This window comes from Buteo buteo, chromosome 21 (genome assembly GCF_964188355.1).
Source record: "Buteo buteo chromosome 21, bButBut1.hap1.1, whole genome shotgun sequence".
In the NCBI taxonomy this organism is placed as follows: Eukaryota; Metazoa; Chordata; class Aves; order Accipitriformes; family Accipitridae; genus Buteo; species Buteo buteo.
Window position 1 is genome coordinate 18018614 of NC_134191.1, and position 21168 is coordinate 18039781.

A 21168-nucleotide genomic window follows, 5' to 3' on the forward strand; every position below is an offset into this window, starting at 1 on the left:
GCACGCCCCGCCCCCCCGCCGAGCTCCCCCAACGCCCTGCAGCGGCCGAGCGCGCGGGGCGCCCCCCCCACCTTCCCAGGGTGCCCCGCGCGCCGCCCCCTGCTGTTCCCGGAGCAGCAAGATGGCGGACACAATGAGGAGGAGCCGCCTCTCCGCGGCCTGAGCGGGCCGAGCCGAGCCGGAGGGCGCCGCCCGCCCCGGCCCGCCGCCCCTCCCCGCCCGCTGCCGATCCCCGCCGCCCCGCGAGGCCCTGCCCGACTGTTCCCGCCGCCGCCCGGAGCCCCGCCCGGCTCCCCTCAGCGCCGCCGCCGCCGCCCTCGGCGCGGCCCGGCCCGGCGGCGGGATGAAGCTGACGGACAACGTGCTGCGGAGCTTCCGCGTGGCCAAGGTCTTCCGCGAGAACTCGGACAAGATCAACTGCTTCGACTTCAGCCCCAACGGCGAGACCGTCATCTCCAGCAGCGACGACGACTCCATCGTTCTCTACGACTGCCAGGAGGGCAAGTGAGTGGCGGGGACCCGGCCAGGCCCGCTCCTCCGCCACGCCGGGACAGGGGGGTGCCTGCCTTCGGGGGGGCTGGGGGAGTTTCTGGGGCAGAGTGGCGCCGTGAGGGCCGCCGGTTTGGCTGCTGCCCGTTGCGGCGTTGGGGGAGAAGCTGTGCCCGGCTCCGCACCGGTGCGACTGCGCTGAGGAGGTGGCAGGTCTGGCTGGTAAGCTTTAGCTTTTCTTTTGTTATTTTTTAGTGTAGGTTCGTAAATGGAACTGCAGTGACGTCTGACGCGGGGGTGGGGGGAATTATAAACGGTTAAAGTGGGGCGCAGAGGTGGGAGCAGCATGGTTTTGTCAGCACTACTGGTGTCTCTGCTTGTTATCTCTGGTAGGTTGGAGCCAGCGATGAGGCTGCAGCCAGCGATGGTAATTTCCCAAGTGTGAGGGAGTTCACTGCTGTGAGAACTAAGTAGTTGTTAGGCTTAAGGGGTTTCCAGGCCTCAGGATTGTTACAGATATGCAAACGGACTTCTCCAGCTTCTCTGGGCTTAGGTATCGCTAATTAAAATAGAAGAAATTGCTGTGAGCAATGTACAGATGTGCTTTTTTAAATAACCTAATTTGAGTGTAACGTCTTGGGTAAATGTTTTAAGCCAGAAGGTGAACATGGTGTGGTGTGTGTTTACTATAACTTTTAAAACTTGATGGTGTTTTCCTTAAAACCTAGTTCCTAAGTGGCGTCTGGGAACGTTGCAGATAAAGGTGGTCCTCTGTGCTTTAAAGCCTTCTCTCTAGTTGTGTTTTTAACTGTAAAGCACAGTTAAAATACACGTGTGATTTATATGTCTTCAGATGTTGTCTTAATTTATATTTAATCAGTCAAGGTGTTTATTGATTTATGTTACTTAATGAATTAATGTGTGTGTTTCTCACTGAACAGTTGCCCAGTTTATCTTTCTTTTTTCATTGATCACACAAAGCTTGTCCTGTTTTACTGATAAAACCCCAGAAATCTGCACAGCACTTGAGATATGGTGCTCTTGTTCAGAGATAAAAGTGTGCAAATAAGACCACCATAACACTTGCAGTTGATGTCTTGGAATGTACGCAAAAGGCACTTGTATCCTCTGAGAGTTGGAACGAATTGAGGCAAATGATGTCATTATTCCATTAAAATCTTTCTCAGTTGGTACAAGTATGCACTTGGCTGCTTTAAATTCTTTTAGATTTTAAGTTTTAATTCTCATGTGCTTCTTGGTGTAGAGATGTAATTCTGAGGTGATTTTTTTTTTGTGAAGTCAAGACTAGAGAGCATCACATACATACAGAAAGTGAAAGAAAAACGAGCATGTGTATTGTAGGAGAGAAAATAAAAAGGACAGGGTAACACAGGAATGAAAAAGAAATGGCTTGGGAGTACCAGGAGGTAGATGTGTCAGTGTTGTGTATATTTTCTAGTAAACCAGGTACTCCTAATCCTTCGGCTTTTTCAAGCAGACCCAAGGCATCATACTTGCTGTGTTTGAAAGATTGCATCCTGCATATTCTCTTAATTTTGTAGACCACTTATTATGTGTTGCTTTACACTTACATTTAGTTTGCTTGCTTTGCATGTTAAAGTTGTTGGTGTTCCCTATCTGACAGAGTGAACTCTTATTTGAAGTTATTTAATTTTTATTTATATAAGAACAGGTAGCTTTATATGTATGGTGTCTGCCATGGATTGTATTCTAGATCCTAATTATATACAATAGTAGAAGGGCTGAGTGATGTTAATGCAGATGGTATTGATTGCTCTTCCCCTTTCAAACTTGTAAAGAATAGTTTGATGGGTTGGGAGGCATCTGATCCTTTCATCCCGATCTCCATCTAGTCCTGATGTATGCTTTACAGTCAGAGGGTTTGCTTTAATTAAGTTAAATGTAGAAGATCGATGGTTGTCTACTGCAGTGCTACAGGGCAATGAGAGTAGTTTCATCAAGGTAACCCCTGTTTCAGGATGCATTTCTCTAGTGGTTATAAAATTAATTTGAAAGTGTCTCATGTGCTACCAATTGACTTAAAAGTGTAACTGTGATTTTTAGAGGTACCTAGGGAGGCAAGACACACTTTTTCTTTCACCTGGAAAGTTTTAGCTGTGAATTACTTTGTCACTAGAGATTCATGTGGAGATGAAAAATCAAATCTGTGAATGATCGTTGTTGTGACATGGTGGAATTTGGCAGTTTCAGGCCTATAGTGGTGTGTTGGTTTTTTCAAGGGCCCAGAACTCACCTACTTGTATATGTCATTGGTAATGAATATAATGGCCAGGGGGAAATGTCCTGCTTGATGGGTTTCAGTATAAGAAACCCTACTTCATCAAATGGCCTGAATGTTAAAACTTTTCCCCATGTAGAAGTGGCAAAATTTGTTGCTGTGTCCCCGCCCCCCCCCCCCCCCCCCCCGTTAATGAGCAGTTCTGCTGGTAGAATTAAAATGCACCTGTTTGGTTATACTTCAGGTACACCCTCACCTAGCTTGCTTTGTTTTGCCATACCAAAATGAGCCATACAGCTACAAGAGCTGTTACCAGTATGACCAAGCCCCATGTCAGTGAACTTCAGTTTCTAAATGTGTCAGGACAGTTTAAACAGTGATGTGCAGCCAGGGGCTGACAGGACAAGATTGCCTCCTGAAACACAAATTCCCTTACGTATATTCTGAGCTTAGGTAACAAGCTTGAAAAATTTGTCCTGCTTCTTCATGAGCATCCAGTAATTTTGGACCTGACATTCCACTTCTGTTTCAAAATGTGTATACAACTAAATTGTTACTATTATTTTTTTAATCCATTCTGCATCATCAAATACTTCCACAATAGGCTGGCTCAAAAGCATAACCAAGAGGCTTACCTGTGTCTGTCTGGGGCTTAAGAATGAAGTCTGAAAACTTCTAGAATGGAGCTGTGTGTTGGGAGGTACAGCAGTCCTTGAGGCTGGGAACAGGAGGCTTGTGGCTGCAAATTTGTAACCATGGTGGGATATAATGGTGGTCTAGCAAAGGTTTATCTTGTATTTCAGTATATATCAATTGTGTATTATTTATACAAATAAAGAGGTGATGGATCTGGACTCCTGCTTAGCCATGGTGTTTACTAGACATATCAGTGACCCTGGTTTTGGATGATGGTTTTACCTGCAGTGGTAGTGATTTAAATGAAGGCACAGATGCTATTACAAACTTCACCTGTGTTTTGTTTTATCTTTTCATGGAGCACAAGTCTTGTGAGGAGTGGCTGAGGGAACTGGGGTTGTTTAGTCTGGAGAAAAGGAGGCTGAGGGGAGACCTTATCGCTCTCTACAACTACCTGAAAGGAGGTTGTAGTGAGGTGGGTGCTGGTCTCTTCTGTCATGTAACTTGTGATAGGACGAGAGAAAATGGCCTCAAGTTGCGCCAGGGGAGGTTTAGATTGGATATTAGAAAAAATGTCTTTACTGAAAGGGTTGTCAGGCATTGGAACAGGCTGCCCAGGGAGGTGGTGGAGTCGCCATCCCTGGAGGTGTTCAAAAAATGTGTAGAGGTGGCACTTCAGGACATGGTTTAGTGGCCGTGGTGGTGTTGGGTTGATGGTTGGACTCAATCTTAAAGGTTTTTTCCAACCTAAATGATTCTATGGTTCTGTGATTCTATAGCAGATTTGACTGTGATCTCATAAAGCATTTTTCTTTGATATTGCTTGATTTGCAAGTGGGCTGGATGAATTAACTTTAAACTTGGAATTATGTTTAGTGATTGTGATTTGTTTAAAAAATATGTGAAACTTAGTTCTCTTGTTTGTGTTTTTAAATAGTTGATTGGGAACAGGTGCTCTGTCTTGTGTGAAGTGAGATGCTTCTGCTTGTATCAGCTTACATGAAAACTTCACCTTTCTTAAAATGCAGAATTAATTTCTTTCCTTCTTTGTGGTAAATGTGCTTTTGTCCATCTGTCAATCTGGATTGTCTCTGTGTATATTATTTGGTCTGTATTCATTTATTCTGAATAGAGCTTGTAAGCTTTAAACTGGTCATAGATAAGGAAGAGCCAGTCTAGGCTCTTAGTATGCTTTGAAGTTGGTGGGATATTTTTGTTGTGGGTTTTTTTTTCCCCAATTTGGTCAATAGCATAGCTGAGGTAACTACAGAGAGCAGTATGGGGAAGTATATCAGGCATAATCTTACAGAATTTTGGTGTCTAAAGTTACATTTGATGTGTTGTTTTCAGTTTGTAGCATGTTTGCACCTGAAAATTGATTTAAAAATCTACTGGAGGAATTGAGGAAGAATCTGTTGAGATTTGGTCTAAGTGGTACGGATGGTGTATGAGTTTTAATTACACTTGCTGTATTGCCTTTCAGTTAGTGGAAGCTTGTCCCCAGCGAGTTCATTTCAAGTCAAAGCCCTATGGCTTCTGCTGTTTGAGAATTAATCTTTAAGAATGAATGTCTATTTGTTCTGGTATGAAAAGCCTTGAACTTGTGCCCTTGTTTGGGTGTGTCAATTTGAGGCTAATGAAAACAAGGAAAAAGTTGAGCATTTTAGAAATACCTTGTCTGTGGGTGTAGTCTGATAAACTTCTTTGGCAGCAGTATTGGTTTAAACCGCTCCTGCTGTTTGTTTCCATTCCCATGCTGTTGTCTTTGGTTTGTGTTGGTAAAATATTTTGTGGGCCTGTGTAATAACCAGAGTTATGAATTTCTGGATTAAAAATAACTCCTGGAAGAGACTGTATTATTTCTGGTGTTAATTGGTGCCCCTGCTGGTTGACTGCCCAGCTTTGAAACCTCTGTGCTACCTCAGCTGAGGAAGAAAGGGGAAGGAGGGTGGTGAAGACCTTGCACTGCTTAAACAGGCATTGCTGCTGCAAGATATGCCTATTAACCAGCTACTTCTAAGTTTACTTTGCACTTTAAATTTCTAGTACTGCAGTACATCACTTGCTTACCAGACCCCTAAAAATCCAGTTCTGTATGTTGTCTTCACTCTCACTAGAATGTCTTTAATTCTGCAAATGTTATATTTGAGTTTCATGCTTTAATTAAGATTGGATATGAGTATAATCCTCCAGTAGTTTGAGAGTCCCTGTGATACCATTGCTTTTATAGACAACTGTTATATATATGTGTTTGTGTTAATACCGAGAAGCCCTAGTCTGAATGAGACACCCTGTTCTGGGTTTTGAAGTAACAGAACAAAAAGGCACATTATTCTCAATCTAAAATAAGCAGCAGATTAATTAGAGATTTGGATGGGCAAGGGAATGAGGAGGCAGTGCTGCTTGACATTAAAGGCTTGTTATGCTAGCTCCTCGTATTCTTTTTACAGTAGATGTCATGGGAAAAAGAATTTTTCGAGGAGACAATTAAGTGCATTTTGCAGCTGTTACAGGGAACTCCTCAAGCCTAGGGGTGGTCTTGGAGAAAGCACCAAGGTGCTTGTTTGAAAATCAAATACAAAAGCTTTTCTTTCTTTGTATAAAAATATCTGACTACTTGAAACAATCTTGTAATATCTCAATGAAAACAGGCCTTGTTAATGTGGTGAGTTTCAGTTTGAGCTTTTTGTTGCAGTGAGTGCAATTATTTCTGCTTCCTTCTGACAGACCAAAGAGAACGCTGTACAGTAAGAAGTATGGAGTGGACCTCATCAGGTACACACATGCTGCCAACACTGTTGTGTACAGCTCCAATAAAATAGATGGTAAGTGATCCACTGGAGTTGAGCATATTTAATCTCCTTACACTTAAAACTACATGTCTGGATAAATAGCTCTAAAGAGCTGGGAAAAAATTATAGCAACTTTTTAGTGATAAACGTGCTGTCAGATAGGGGAATGAGTGTTCAGCTCTAATGCACAACTTGGTGATATTCCCTCAAGTATGCTGATGTGAGTTTTGTTCACTGCTGCAACAACTAATACAACAATAACGTTAGTGTGATAAAAGCTGGGTTCTTGATTCTGCTCTTCACTTTGCTGTTTGATACCAATGCTGTCAGTCAGCGTCTGGGCCTTTATTTCTTACACATGAAATGAGGTAGAAGGAGCATGTGGCCAGAAGGTGGGCTAAATGCCATAGCTCGCTCTCGTACACACACAAGTCAACTGCAAAGGAAGGGAATGTTTTTCCATTCTCTATATGCAGCAAGGAGTGCAGGAAGTTCAGGTAACTCAGCAGATAACCAGCCAAGCCTGGAGGAGGTCACAGAACTCTTCTGAGATTAGCTTTGCTTCTTGTTAATCCCATGTAATGGACAGAGCACCCATTTTCATGCCATTTCTCCACAGCCAGTGTCTGTGATAGCCGCACTCTGTAAATCAGTGACATTGAAGAGCTTCTAGAGCTTCATGGCAGGCTCTCTATTAATGTATTTGAGTTTAATTTAAAATTCAAATATAAGAACTGGCACAGATAGGTACATTAGCTGTTTCCAACCTTAGGAAGAATTAGAGTTCATTTCAAATTTTGTCTCAGTTTTGTTTGTTGTAGTCAGTGTCTGAGAGTTTTTCAGTGAACAAGTCTCTTAGCACAGCACTTTATAAATGGGTTTTAACATTGTATTTGTAAACTCATAATAATTTCTGGAATAGTGGTTTTGGTTTGGTTTTTCCTTTGCAGAGATGGAGCTTGACAGTAGAGATACTGGTGCCTTGTGTGTGTGCTAGGTTACTTAAGGAATTTAAAAGAGTATGAATTTGGAGCAGATGGAAGTTAAGAGTTAGGAAGTTGGGTTAAACTAGAACAAGCTGGGCCTGAAACTAGAGGAGCAAGGAAGTTTCCAACAGAATTGGATTTAATGGTATAAAAGGATTAAAAGTGTGACGGAAAGCACTTTTCTTTTTAGTCTGTTTCACAGCCTACTTATTTTTTTATTATTATTACTTATGTAATGTTTCTGACTTGGCTGTTATTTAATTTACGGTTAATTAACAATTAACAATTTAATGAAGCATTTTTAATGCCATTTTGAGTTGTGAGTTTTTGTTTATAAGCACTGGTAAGCCTTTGAGGAACCAAAACTTAAGAGCCTTCATCCTGCAGGGTAGTGTTATGATAAATACTTGATTAGAAAAAAGAAAAAGATAGAATGTGAAAGTATGTGTTGCTGTTCTTAACCGTAAGCCTAATAAAACCAGCATTGTGTTGTCCGTAGGGGTCCAGATACTCTAGTCCCTAATACATGCAGTCTTGGGCAAGGTGCATTGTATTTAACCTGTTATGCAGTTACCAGGAGGGAAAATTAACCCAGGAACATGTTATAGGAGTGCTGATGCTTGCTCCCAAGCATTTTATATGTTGGAATTGCTACCAATCCACTTCTGAAGATTTCTTCAAGACCTTTGAACCTAGTTCCTCTTGCCTGATTCCAGGCTGAGGTAGTAGTTTGTACAGTTTGAGGGTCTATGATACCACCCGGTACAGGAGATAACTGTACAGGCCACTGCCTTGCCTGGGACAGAGCACTGCCAACAAAAAGGATCGCAAAGGATCACAGTTCCCCAGTGCTTTCTCTTTAGCAAAGGAAGATGAAATTCTGCATGGATACTTTGGAAATCAGGTAATGACAGCTCTTGCAGGAAAAACTAGAGGTGCGTTGTAACAGCATGCTTGAAGCATATTGCTTCCAGCTGTGATGGGATGTGACACTGGTGGTGGGGATTTCTGTTTTGGATAGTCAGCCCAGGTCACTTAGAGCCTTTCAGAATGGTGTGTCACCAGCATCATGTTTCCAGCTTGATCAGTCAGCTTTAGTTTTCTTGTCAAATACCGGAGGGAGGTCTAGAAATCTCATCTCAGCCTGATGTGAAACCTCAGGGAAAAATGGTAACTTGACCATTTTTTCCCAGAAACTAAATTTTGCTGAATGAGCCTTTCAAAAAGCTGTGAACACAGTAGCCCTATGAGTGTTAAAATGCTCTATGCATATTGCATCCTGTTGGCTCTTGTTCTTCTGAGTCAAAAGTAAAAATGTCCTTTTCCCTCAGTTTATCTTTAGAGCCTCAGCCAGAAGGTCATGTTACAGCAGTATGGAATCTTTTGGCACTGTATGGTGCAGGTGCATAATGCCAATCTCTTCCATCCAGCAATAGCTTAAACTAGTGTCCTCTAACTAGTGTGAGAAGGGATTTTGCTGATGCTGCTTTCAGATACCAGAGGTTTAACTTGTGTTCTTCACGTTTCATCGCTCAGATGGATCTACACTTAAAGATTAAAAAGTGGCTTCTGTGCCTTAATAATTGCTTCCTCTTAAAAGGATTTCTTTTAATCTTGGGAGGAAGTCTCAACAGCATCTTCCAAAATTCTGGGCTACTCTTGGTATGTTCATCTATACTCACAATAAAATTAGCACTTGAGAAATGTTGTGGTGCTGCAGTGATTTATTCAATATATTTTTAAGATTGCTTTAAGTGGGCTAAGCTTTAGATTACTCCTCTGTCCTCCTCTTAAAGCTTAGCTGCTCTAAGTGCAGAGAATGTGTGAAGCTGATGATTGTCAGATTAAAAAAAGAAGAAGAGAGATTTGCTACTTTTTAATGGTCTTGTCCTGGCTTTGAAGTTCATGTTTTTATCTTCTCTTTGGCTAAATGCTAGAATTTGCACATTTACTATACTTATTGTTCAGTTGGAGACTTATTTGCTGACATGTATGTAGGTAAGACAGCAAGATTCATGCTGTATAGCAAAAAAAAAGTGGTAGTATCAACTTCATAAATTTGATACTCTCAATTTTGTGACAATGATGGAATAAAACGTACTGGTACTTAAATTTTAGCAACTTTGAAATTAACTTGCATAAATCACATGACAGTTTGCCTTCAAGTTGTAATATGACTTCATACTGTGGGAAGTATCTTTTCCTGGTGTGTGATTTCCAGTTCTGCCTTGGAAACCAAGTTATTTTATGTCGGTTTCTAACTTGATTTTGTTTCAAAGTCTGACTTGAAATCAAATTACCAGACTGACTCACTGCGGCAAGATTGCTGTTGCTGTGGGGAGCAAGTTTACTGCGTGACCACTTTTAGATAACATTGGGTTCATGGTATAATAAAGCTTATGATTTGTTTATGTTTTCAGATACAATCCGATACCTCTCCCTGCATGACAACAAATACATTCGGTATTTTCCGGGGCATACAAAAAGGTAAGATGCGGCTTGGACACAGTACAGGAGAAATTGAAGTAATGATTGTAAATGAGCTTGAGTTATGTTACACTCGATTCACTCTGGTTTTCGCTTTGTAGAACTGTTAATGGCAATTACGAGCTTGTACACAACTGTTGGAGTAGGCGTTGCTCCATTCACTTCTTCTGTGTGTCTCTGATGCATGTGGTCTTCTGTGTTGCAGAGTGGTTGCTCTTTCAATGTCTCCAGTGGATGATACATTTATTTCTGGATCCCTTGATAAAACTATTCGACTTTGGGATCTCCGTTCTCCAAATTGTCAGGTAGGTTATCAAATTCATGTGCACAGTGTGTTGCATTTTCAGTTAGAAGGATGAAAAATGGATGTGTGCTTGTTATAAAACAAAAACACTGCCAGAAATGTATGCTGCTGATTTAGTGTTGACACCTTCCTGGAATGCTGAAGGAGCCTTGATCGCAAATCTCTGTGAAAATGTATGTCGCATTGTGTAACACCACTCGCTTTCACCTATGTCTCTGCTGGAGTGGTGCTGGGAAGAGCAAGAAGTAACACCCAGAGCTGGTGAAACAAGAGTGGTGTCATCACCTTGTTCAGGTTGCTACCCCATGCAGAGAGTGTTCTCTTAGCTTGCATCTCTCTTGGGTGGGGAATGCATCTTATCTGAGTGTTTATGGTGTGTGTTTAAAATTGATGCCTTGATGCAATTTAATTTGGTGAAGAAGCTGATGATCTAAAGTAACACAGCAGCTACATGGTCTACCCCCTCCTTGCATCACCTTTGTTGTTCATCAGACCTGTTTGTGAGCAAATTTAACTTTCTAGCAAGGCAAAACCCTATTTGCCTTTATTTATTTTGCTGGAATACTTTACTTTTTTAGTGGAAGCAGGCTTTGTGTAGGCTGAGAAAAGTACCAGAGCTGGCAGCAGGGGCAGGAATGAAAGACTAAGAGTAGTATCTCCACCTTTTATTTGTGATGAGCTGTTTTGTCCCTATATCTGGACACGTAGTGTTCTCTCATATTTTCCCATCTCATTGGGACCCTTTTGCTTATGAGAGGGCTATTTACTTAGTCCAGATGGTGTAACTGTAAATGCAAAAGGAAGAAAAGGTTACATTTCTTACAAAATGGTTTTATCTGTCTTAAAACCAAGCTTTTTCTGACAAGAAATGTTAATTTTGCCTTTCTCCAGGAACATGCCTTTAATGCCAATGTGTAAGTTTCCCTTGGGATGAATCTCAATCTCAGAGTCGCTACAGATGACATAGGGTTGTAAATTCAGTAGTAATTCTGAGATTTATGCTAGTGCCTGAAGTTGTAAGAATGGTAAAACTAGGACTTGTAACTGGAAGCTGCATCCAGCAAAGGTTGGGAAACAGGTTGAGAAAGTGCTACTTGTAATTTTCTATTTGTCCATGAGATGGCAGCCGTAGTGCCTAGAAATATTACTGGGAAACCCTGAATATTGGCTAGCTTACTGAGAGAGCTAGCCTTCAGAGAGCACATGGAAAACTGACATAAATTGGAAGGAAAAGAGAAGTAGTAAAATCTCTAGACTGCTCTAGAGAAGAATAGTATTTCAGAAATGCAGAAACTTCTTAAATGCATTGTTGATTTAATCAAAGATGGGTTCTTATTTATGTGCATACAGTTACATAAAGACATCTGGCTAACACGCACAGACCTGCCAGTCAGGATACAGTGGATGACAGCTCAAATGAGGTCTTGATTTGTTGTAAACTTTGTCATTGCAGCAAACTGGAAGCTCCATATGATGACCTGAAGTAGTCAGAGTTGCTTTTGAGAAGCTGAGTTCTGAACCTTTGTAAAACCTCAATATTTACAATTGAAATTCAGTTTTTCTGCCCGTAGGCTGCTGTCCTGCTCATAGCAGGCTCAAAGGGTGGTGGTAGAAATGTGAGCATCGGTTTCGCAAAATAATTTGGACTTCTTCGTTTTCTAGGGTTTAATGCATCTCCAGGGGAAGCCCGTGTGTTCTTTTGACCCAGAAGGGTTGATTTTTGCTGCTGGAGTAAATTCTGAAATGGTGAAGCTTTATGATCTCCGTTCTTTTGACAAGGTGAGCTACCCTAACTTCACTTCTTACACTTTTTAGCTTGCAAGAAGTAGTCTAAACTCAGTGCTCAGAGGCTGGATTTCTTTACTCCAGCTTACTATCTGGGGTGCCTACTTGGCACCTAAACAGTTTTCAGTAAGTACACATCTCACAGACAGAAAGGGATACGTGCTGTCACCAAATCCCGAAATCCACTCTTGAACCAGTGTTAAAGTTTACTTCTGCTAACTCTAACCTGTTCCAAACTCCCGTTTAGGCTTTTTGTTGTTGTTGGGTTTTGGTGTTTTGCGGGTTTTTTTTCTTGCTGCTTATTCTGGAAGAACACTGGCAAAGGTGGAGCCAGGATTGTCAGAAGGTAATTGGGTGGCCAGCTGAACTGGCTAAGCACTGAGCATAGTTAGTTCCATGGTTTTCAAAAGTCAGATGACAATAATACTGTCTCAAGCTCTTTCTCTAAATTCAGTTAGCAGCCCTGTTTGAAAACTTCATTGTACCTTAAATTCATTTCTGCTGTTGAATGTGGTAGAATATGGGACTGTTTGTTATTGAAATGCCCTACTGTGGCTCTTTTTTGCTATGGAAACTGTGGATTCATACTTCTTTGAAACTTACACATGCAGTGACATGTTTTTGCCATGATGCTTTCCTTTGGTATCTTAGGACTAAAGATTTTCTTTTGAAAAACCTTAAACTTCTTCCTGAGCTAAGGTTAAAAGCAGACTCTTATTAGCAGGAATGCATAGAGTCTACATCTTATTTCCCTTTTTGTTTTTTTCTTTCAAGGGCCCATTTGCTACCTTTAAGATGCAGTATGATAGAACATGTGAGTGGACAGGCCTGAAGTTCAGTAATGATGGCAAACTCATCCTCATATCAACTAATGGAGGGTTCATTCGACTAATTGATGCCTTTAAAGGAGCTATCCTGCATACGTTTGGGGTGAGCGTGTTGCCTGTGTTACCTACTTGAAAGTTGGTGTTAGTTTTGAGAGCACGTACCCTTTGGTTGTGAGATTACTGTGGACACACTCTCTACTACATACTCTCCTGTTTTGTGCCATAGGGTTATAACAATAGTAAGGCTGTCACACTGGAGGCATCATTCACACCAGACTCTCAGTTCATCATGATAGGTAAGATAATTATTCTTGGAAAGAATTTCAGTGCTCTGAAATTAGGTGTATTATGTAGGACTAAAGTTGTGTCTGTTGGGAAGCAAAATGTATTTAGATAACACAACGCAGCTGTAAGCTTTCTTTGCATTGACAGTTTTCTGTTTTGTTAGTTTACTCAGCATTTTCTAGACCGAAATATAAATGAGCCTGCAAGACTTTTATTTTTTCCTTTATATATGAATGCTAGTCCAGAAAAGAAACCAGCAAACTGTTGTAATGTGTGGAGACCTGTCATATAATTTATGTCAGTGATCCTCACCCTGTGGCTGGATGTGCTCATGTGCTGCCTCAGAGTGTTTTGGGGCTGTATGTTGTGACCTGCCCTCCATTGCCTGATGAGCAAGGCACCTGTCTGTGCTTGGGTGATTGGTCTTGTAGCCTGGTGTGTTTGTACAGCTCTCAGGGACATTCCTGCACTGGTGATGTGCTGGAGCAGCTGCATTTTCTTCGTGTGGCTCTTGTAAACCCCCATGTCTGTGGAACAAGCTCTGCTTAAGCCTTGATAGAAGCAGCAGGCATCAGCCTGATGGCTCCCAGCATATGATTCCTCTGGCCCAGGCCCCCTTCCTCACCCCCTGCCGGAGGGACTCTTGAGTGAAGTGGGTTGCAAAAAGCAGTTGCAACTGCTGTAGAGCCTGGTGCTGCAGGTTGGGGACCCTAAGGTAAGCACTTCAGTCACTCTGCTACGCTCTGCTGCCCAGCAGGACCCGTGAACACAAGTCAGATGCATCTGTGTGGTGCTGCCCTCTCCTAGCACTTTGGGGTTTTTTGTTCTTATTTATATGGCTGGTACATCAAATATGTTTAACTTTGTGGTAACTGGTATCCGGATCCTCATTTTTCCTGGATGAGTGATGGTCTTGGCAAAACTTTCTTTTTTGTTCTGGCTGAGAACTTCCTGATTTCAGAGAAGGGAGGTGGGGTTCTTTGTTTAGTCTGTCTCTGGAGAGCATGTTATTGCACGTATTTACCTTCTTGTTGTGCCCTTCTAATTGAAAACTATACTGGAAGAAGTTCCAAAACACTTATTTCTGTTCAGTTTTTACATATGGTTAAGTTGTAACTTGGGCTTCTTAATTTTTCTTCTCTGAAAGGCTATATATACAGATACACAAGCAGAAGAAACTTCCTTGCATTTTTATTAGGAATCCTATTTAAAATGAGACTAAAGCAGAATTGAATTACAAAAATGTTCAGTGCCCAGCCTTAGACTTTGCAAATTGCCATTTTGAAGTGAAAAACCTGTCCTGTTATAGCAATGTGGAGAGTCGACATCTCCAGTGAAGCCTCTGGTATTTGGCATAGTGCATTGAAATCTGGTTACCTTCAATGGTAAAGGCTTTGATTTGATTCTGTGCCTACCAAGTGAAATATTTACCTCCTTCTGTGCCTGAACTGAGAACTTGTGTGAACAATGACTCTTACACTCAGCTTTTGACCTCTCGCACATAGGTGCAAGTTGGCAAGGGTCTTTCTTCCTTAGTTGGATGGTGTCAGCTCTCCTTTTCTACTGGGTGACCATAGTTGTTAACCTCTTTGCCAGAATAATATTGCACTGTGTTGCATAGTTGAGTCTCTGCAGTGCAAAGATATAAACCTGCTGTTTGGGTACAGGTGTGTAAACTCTAGTGATGTTTTGTAAATACTCTAGTGATAGATACTTTGAGAATTTTAAAGGTTAAGCTATGAAGACAAGGCATGCTTGTTCTACAGTTCTCTGACAGAAAAGGTTAGGTTCTTCATTTTCTCTGCTGGCCTCTCCAATGTATCTTGTGTATCTTTTCCGCTCCTGCCTGCAGGTTCAGAGGATGGGAAGATTCATGTTTGGAATGGGGAAAGTGGGATGAAGGTGGCTGTGCTGGATGGGAAACACACAGGTCCTATAACCTGTCTGCAATTCAATCCAAAATTCATGACTTTTGCTAGTGCATGTTCCAATATGGTAAGGAAAGTGTTTTAAGTTCCTCCTAGCTCAATGAGGTGCTGACTGTTTTAGAAATGAATCTGAGAAGGCTCAGTGCCACTGGTGGATAGTTCCTTGGGCTTTGGTGAGAGCCAGGCCCCTGTCTATTATGCCTTAATTGTGCCTTACCTGGCAGGTAGATATGTGGGGCAGCACACCTGGCAAGCCAGTGTTTGAACACACACATGAAAGCAGAGCAGTGAGTGAATGCATGTGCAGAAATATGAGTTCTTTAGGTCACTGTACATGGCGGTATTTTCAGTTTGTTAAGACTGGCTTGCTCTGGAGAATGTGTAATGCAAACCAAACCAGCTGTGTTGGGTTGACCCTGGCTGGATGCCAGGTGCCCACCAAAGCTGCTCTATCAGCCCCATCAGCTGGACAGGGGAGAGAAAATACAATGAAAGGCTTGTGGGTCAAGATAAGGACAGGGAGAGATCACTTACTAATTACTGTCATGGGCAAAACAAACTCAACTTGTGGAAAATGAACTTAATTTATTACCAGTCAAATCAGAGTAGGGTAGTAAGAAATAAAACCAAATCTTAAAACACCTTCCCCCTACCACTCCCTTCTTCCCGGTTGCAACTTCACTCCCGATTTTCTCTATCTCCTCCCCTCAGCGGCACAGGGAGTGGGGGTTATGGTCAGTTCATCACATGTTGTCTCAGCTGCTCCTTCCTTTGCAGGGGGAGGACTCCTCACACTCTTCCCCTGCTCCAGCTTGGGGTCCCTCTCATGAGGGACAGTCCTCCATGAATTTCTCCAATGTGGGTCCTTCCCACGGGCAGCAGTTCTTCATGAACTGCTCCAGTTTGAGTCCCTTCCATGGCATGCAGTCCTTCGGGAGCACATTGCTCCAGCCTGGGTCCCCCATGGGGTCACAAGTCCAGCCAGAAAAACCTGCTCCAACATGGGCTTCTCTCTCCATGGGGACACAGGTCCTGCCAGGAGCCTGCTCCAGCGTGGGCTTCCCCATGAGGTCACAGCCTCCTTCGGGCATCCACCTGCGCCGGTGTGCGGTCCTCCACAGGCTGCAGGTGGATATCTGCTCCACTGTGGACCCCCATAGGCTGCAGGGGGACAGCCTGCCTCACCATGGTCTTCCCCATGGGCTGCAGGGGAATCTCTGCTCCAGCACCTGGAGCATCTCCTCCCCCTCCTTCTTCACTGACCTGGGGGTCTGCAGGATTTTTTTTCTCTCACATATAGTCACTCCTCACTCTGGCTACAGTTTCTGTTGCGCAGCAGCTTTTTTCCCTTCTTAAATATGTTATCCTAGAAGCACTACCACTGTCACTGATGGGCTCGGCCTTGGCCAGTGGCGGGGTCCGTCTTCGAGCCAGCTGGCATTGGCTGTATCAGACATGGGAGAAGTTTCTAGCAGCTTCTCACAGAAGCCACCCCTGTAGCCCCCCCACTACCAAAACCTTGCCATGCAAACCTAATACACCAGTGTAAGCAAGGATTGTAACCTTAAACTGCTGGGAGGGTGTTGCTGCCTCTTTGGTAGTCTTTGCCTGTGTGCTTATAGAAGGTAGCAGTGATCAGCTCCTACAGTGTGCTGTAGGAGAGATTTGTGTTCTGCTCTGTAAAAAATGTTTTTTCTTTCCTCTTTTGTAGGCCTTCTGGTTGCCAACTATTGACGACTAATTCCTACGCTGCAGCTGCTGTCAGGTGACTTCCATACTGCTAACAGCAGCACATCATTGCAAGCATAGTATTGGAATTGCCTAGGTCTCCTAGACTGCATTCCTGTTCCTGCATATGTTTCCATATGTCTTACCTTTATTTGCTGCATTCCTTTGCGCGAGGACTCCTCCACTTGGCCTCCTAGCATGTTCAGAAGCGGCATGCTACACGTTCTTATCTTCCAGTCCGTGCCCAGCAGGCTTCAGCTGAAGTTGGAACTGACAGTATTATTTCTAAGAGCAATGAAGCCTGTTTTATTTACAAAATGTTTGTGGCATTTTTTTAAGCTGTAATTGTGTGTTTTCCTTCTGTAAGTGCACAAGGCTATTGATGTTTCAAGGTGGAACGTGCAGTTCCTTCCCTTAAGTGCACGTTTTTCACATCTGGGATCTCTCTGGTTTCGCTGCAGTCCACAGATGCAAAGTTATTTCTGTGCCAAATGTGAACACTGACAGTTTTCAACTTAAACAGCAGATGCTGGGTTCTCTTGCAGTGGAACACGCACCGAAAGAGTGGGTGACTAAATCTACAAGATACACCCTGTCATCCTTTTTTTGGCGATGTAGTGTGCAACAAACCATACAGGTTTTGCCCACTGCCAGAGCTTGGCGAAGCCTCCCTACTGTTTGCTGTGCCAGCATCCCAGAGGGTGCAGACGGTACTGATGAGGTCCGGTCAGTGTCCCAAGCAATAAAGGAGTCTGTCAGCAGGAAGATGGAGAAACCAAACTGAGACTGAAAGCACAGCCTGCCTGTGTATCTTATGTATCATCTTGGCTGATCTCAATTGTAAATATCATGGGGGGGGGAGGGCAGTGGGAATGGGCCATATTTTTTTACTTCTAGATATTAAAGAATATGATGTGGGCCAGTATTGTGGGGTGTCTAGGCTGTTTACCTTCACCAATGCAGTTTTCTCCTCGTTTGTAAATAAGCTCCATTAAATTCTCCCCACACCAGGCTTAGACCTGCAGTTAGCTCACCATGCATTTTGTAACAGGTCCTGCAGGTTTTCAGTGATAGCCCCAAAAGAGTGACACTTCCTTTGTCAGACGGTGTCTTCAGAACTGAATTTTAAAAATCTTACATGTGACCATGCTGACTCTGCTTTGCTGTGGCCCTGCTCCAAGGAATGCCCCTGCAAAGAGACAGGAGGGATGTGCCCTCCCTGCTCCAGAGGGCCTTGTGGGCAAAGGGTACAGAAAGGCTGGCAAGCTGGTCTTCAAGCCTGGTTCCAGTTTCTTTTTCCTGAAACACTGCATTGATCAAATGCATCCACCAGCAGGCTGGGACAGGCTTGGCATAAACGTGGTGTTCATTGTATTATTGCCTTTCCAAACATACTTGGTTTTATATGCTGGGTCACAGCTTGGAAAGTTGATTCTTTCCCTCGCCCGTCATGTGTGCTTCCCCTTTCCTAACTGTAAAGTGCTGGTAAGGTAAGGTGACAAGCACAGTAGTGGGCATAGTGGGCATGTTCTCTCTGCTCTCAAGTGCCAGTCCATACAGGAGAACCATGCTCAAGCATTTTACCTTAGGTCAGTTGTCTCGATATTCCCCTATTACAGCAAAGTTAGTCTCAAGTGTGGAGCCCTGTATGTAATTCTCATCATGTCTCCCTGGAAAAGTAAATTGGCTTGTAGAACAGCTGCTTCTGTTTTGCTTTTCCTTGTCTTTTTTTTTTTTTTTCTTTCCCCACAGCCCTTGTCAGTGAAATGTGCTGTGCCAAGAGCTGGGGATGGCAAATGAGCATTTCTCTGCTGCTGGCTCCTTTAAAGTAGCAGCGAATGCCTGGGAATGCCTGGACAGTCGGCAGGAGGACTGCCTGCATGAGGCAGTCTGATAAACTTTGAGTCTGGATTGATGCTGTGGTTGAAGCTTCTCCTTAGGCTCTCTGGCTTGCCTTTGCTGATGCTACCACACAAGGAGCCATTTCTAATGGCACAGGGCAGTGATGTGAGTTTGCCGTCCTCCAGACTGGAAGAGGGAAGGGAACAGCGGACTGATGCTTTCAGTCTTGCCAAACGGGCCCGCTGTTGGAGATGCAGATGAGAGATTCGTACTATTACACCAGCATCCCTCTTCCTGTACTGTCCCACCATCATCTATAAATGCCCAGCACGAAGGGAGATGGTTATCTCAGTCGTCACGGTTGACTAGCTTTCCACAGCCACCTCTTCAACTCAGTATTGTTGCATTTCAGGCTGCTTGGTGCTATTTTACCTTCGTTGGTGTTTCCATAAGCAGCTGTATTTTGCAGTGGTTTGTAATGTACAGGTATTTGGGGTTTGTAGTGCATTTTAACAGTTAAACTTCAGCATTCAGTAGCAAATCATCTTTCAGGGTTTTACCAAGTCTGTTGCCTGAGGAAGTGAACAGATAGCCTCCAGCCATTTTTCTTACTACTTCTCACAGGGAAGCATTTTGGAGTCTTTTATTCTAAAAATGCTCTTTGCTAATGTGGTTTGAGCACTTGTCTAAAGATTTGTTCAGCTTGCAGTGTTGTAAAACATTGTGCGTTGCAGCATGAAATGTTTAAGAGGAGGAGGACCAAAGGACCAATTTAGAAGGACATATACTCTAAGAACACCAGTGGCTTTCTGGAGTGAAGATAAATTTACAGGTTTGTGCACAGCACAGCACTAATGCTCAGTTCAAAATTAAAGCTGAATGCCTTCCCAGGGCTGATTGCCACCCACACAGGCAAATATGTCTTTCTTGGTTGATGTAGCACTGAGTGTTTTCCATCTGCTTTTAAAAGAGGGAAATGTACCAAGTATTGTCAAGGAACTTGAGTATCACGTGTTTCTAGAAGGTTAGACAGGAAAGGTGAATAAAGCTTTTAGCTTCCAGCTTCTATGTGCTTCTCTAAAAGTTTCAGGACTGCAATTCCTGTGCTCTTCAGGGCAGCCAGCTAATGAGAAACGGACCTCATTAAAAACAGCACTCCCAGGTCTAACAAGAGTGTCCAACTTTATGTAAAGCCAAGCAGGAAACAGCATTCCTGCTCCAAATTTGACATTTAAAAGATGAGTGTCCCTCCCCACCTTGTTCTTTGGTATGAAGTAAAGACTTCTTCAAAACAAGGGGGAAGTGAGACTCAGCAGCTCACCTCTAAATAGTGGTGGTGGCTGAGCACATCTGCTTGGCCTGTAGGAGATTTGGGGTGTAATTCCCTTCTCCAAGTTAGTCTTTGAGAGAGATTTTTTTTTTTTTTTTTTTTTTTAATTGAGGCTCCCAAGTCCTTGGTTAATGTCCCAACCCCTGCTCTGGGGGACACAGGAGCAATTGAGTGAACAAATCTGGAAGCAGCATTGTATCTTTTCCAATGCCTTGACTGTATTTGCACTTTAAGAGATTTCACGAGGGGCTAGGATCCTGGTGAGCCTTTTGGAAACTGGTCTCTTTGGTCATGAGCTGGTATGGGGAGTTTGACTCCTAGGTGGTATCTGCCAGATGAGTGTAAATACATAAAGTCAAATTATGCTTTGTCACAAAATACTACGTATGTGGAGAATTCAATGTTGTGCCTGTACTAATAAATATTTTGTAGAGAGATCACAGAGTGCTGTAAATTCTGCATTTGTCTGGTGTGATACAACTTGCTGGTTTCTTAGAGGGGGAATGGGAAAATCATCCATGTTTTTTAAAAGCCCCTTTGTTTTGGAAAGTCAGAAGCTTTATAGTGGAAGTTGTGATGCTCTGAAGCTATCCCTACATAAATTGCTCATTTTAAGAAGTTTTTCTTGCCTAGGAATGTATCAGGATAGGGATGCAGTCTTGTGACAGCTACTTGTTGAGGGTATGGTGCCCTAGGTAGAGGGGTGTTCACAGAAGCCTGTGGTCTGGATAGAAGAGCCAAGCCCCTTCTCAGCAGGAAGGTGGGGAAGTAGCTTGTTGGTTTGGAGTAACAGGACACTGATCATTACAGTCGCTGTATATATAGCATTACAGCTGCTGTAGGGGGGATGGTAGCCAGCATCAAGTTAACATGGGTAAAACCCACATGTGGATTGTTTTCAGGTCAAAACCAAGATGGGGGAAAAGCAAAGCTGGAGAGAAATGTTTTTGTGCTCTATCCCTTGCTTAAACCATGAGCAGATAGCTGAGAAGGCTGCCTCATTCCTGGGTCCAGGCCTCCCACTGCACGGTATCATCTTTTGACACTTAGCCCTCTGGGCAGTACTGCTAAGGGAATACTTCTAGTGACAAACTGGTTTTTGGCAAAGACAAATCCAAAGCAAAAACGCTTCTGTGGTTTTCTAAGGCTGTTTTTCTCCATCTCAGGTCTGTGTAAAACCTCTGATAGGAGTAAAACTGCAGTAAGATGCATGAAAAAAAAAATTATTTGGACTTTAATCCTTGTAGAACTTAAAACAGATGCTAGGGTTTGTCTGCTTCACTTGGGAATCTTGCACTTTGTGTAATGAATATTGAAAACCAAAGTGGAGACTCGGGGAGATGGGAAGCTTGTCCAGACCTGAATTTGCCTGGCTAATGAACAGGTTGAGAAGCAGATCCTCAGAGTTTAAGGCACAATGCTGTTTGGCATGTCTGCTGTGCTGCTGTTCCTGTTATAATGAGTGTAATAAGTGCTTGAGACTCAGCAC

General features: G+C 43.1%; 1 protein-coding gene across 1 annotated transcript; it reads left to right on the forward strand.

Annotated features, from left to right (window-relative positions):
* The first annotated feature begins 120 nt into the window (after positions 1-120).
* WDR82 (WD repeat domain 82) lies at positions 121-20133 on the forward strand. The gene is made up of 9 exons (XM_075052814.1): positions 121-504; positions 6113-6210; positions 9584-9650; positions 9856-9955; positions 11617-11733; positions 12514-12669; positions 12793-12862; positions 14704-14846; positions 16491-20133. The coding sequence occupies exons 1-9, from the start codon at positions 344-346 to the stop codon at positions 16518-16520; spliced, it is 942 nt and encodes a 313-aa protein (XP_074908915.1). The 5' UTR covers positions 121-343; the 3' UTR covers positions 16521-20133.
* Positions 20134-21168: the final 1035 nt, after the last annotated feature.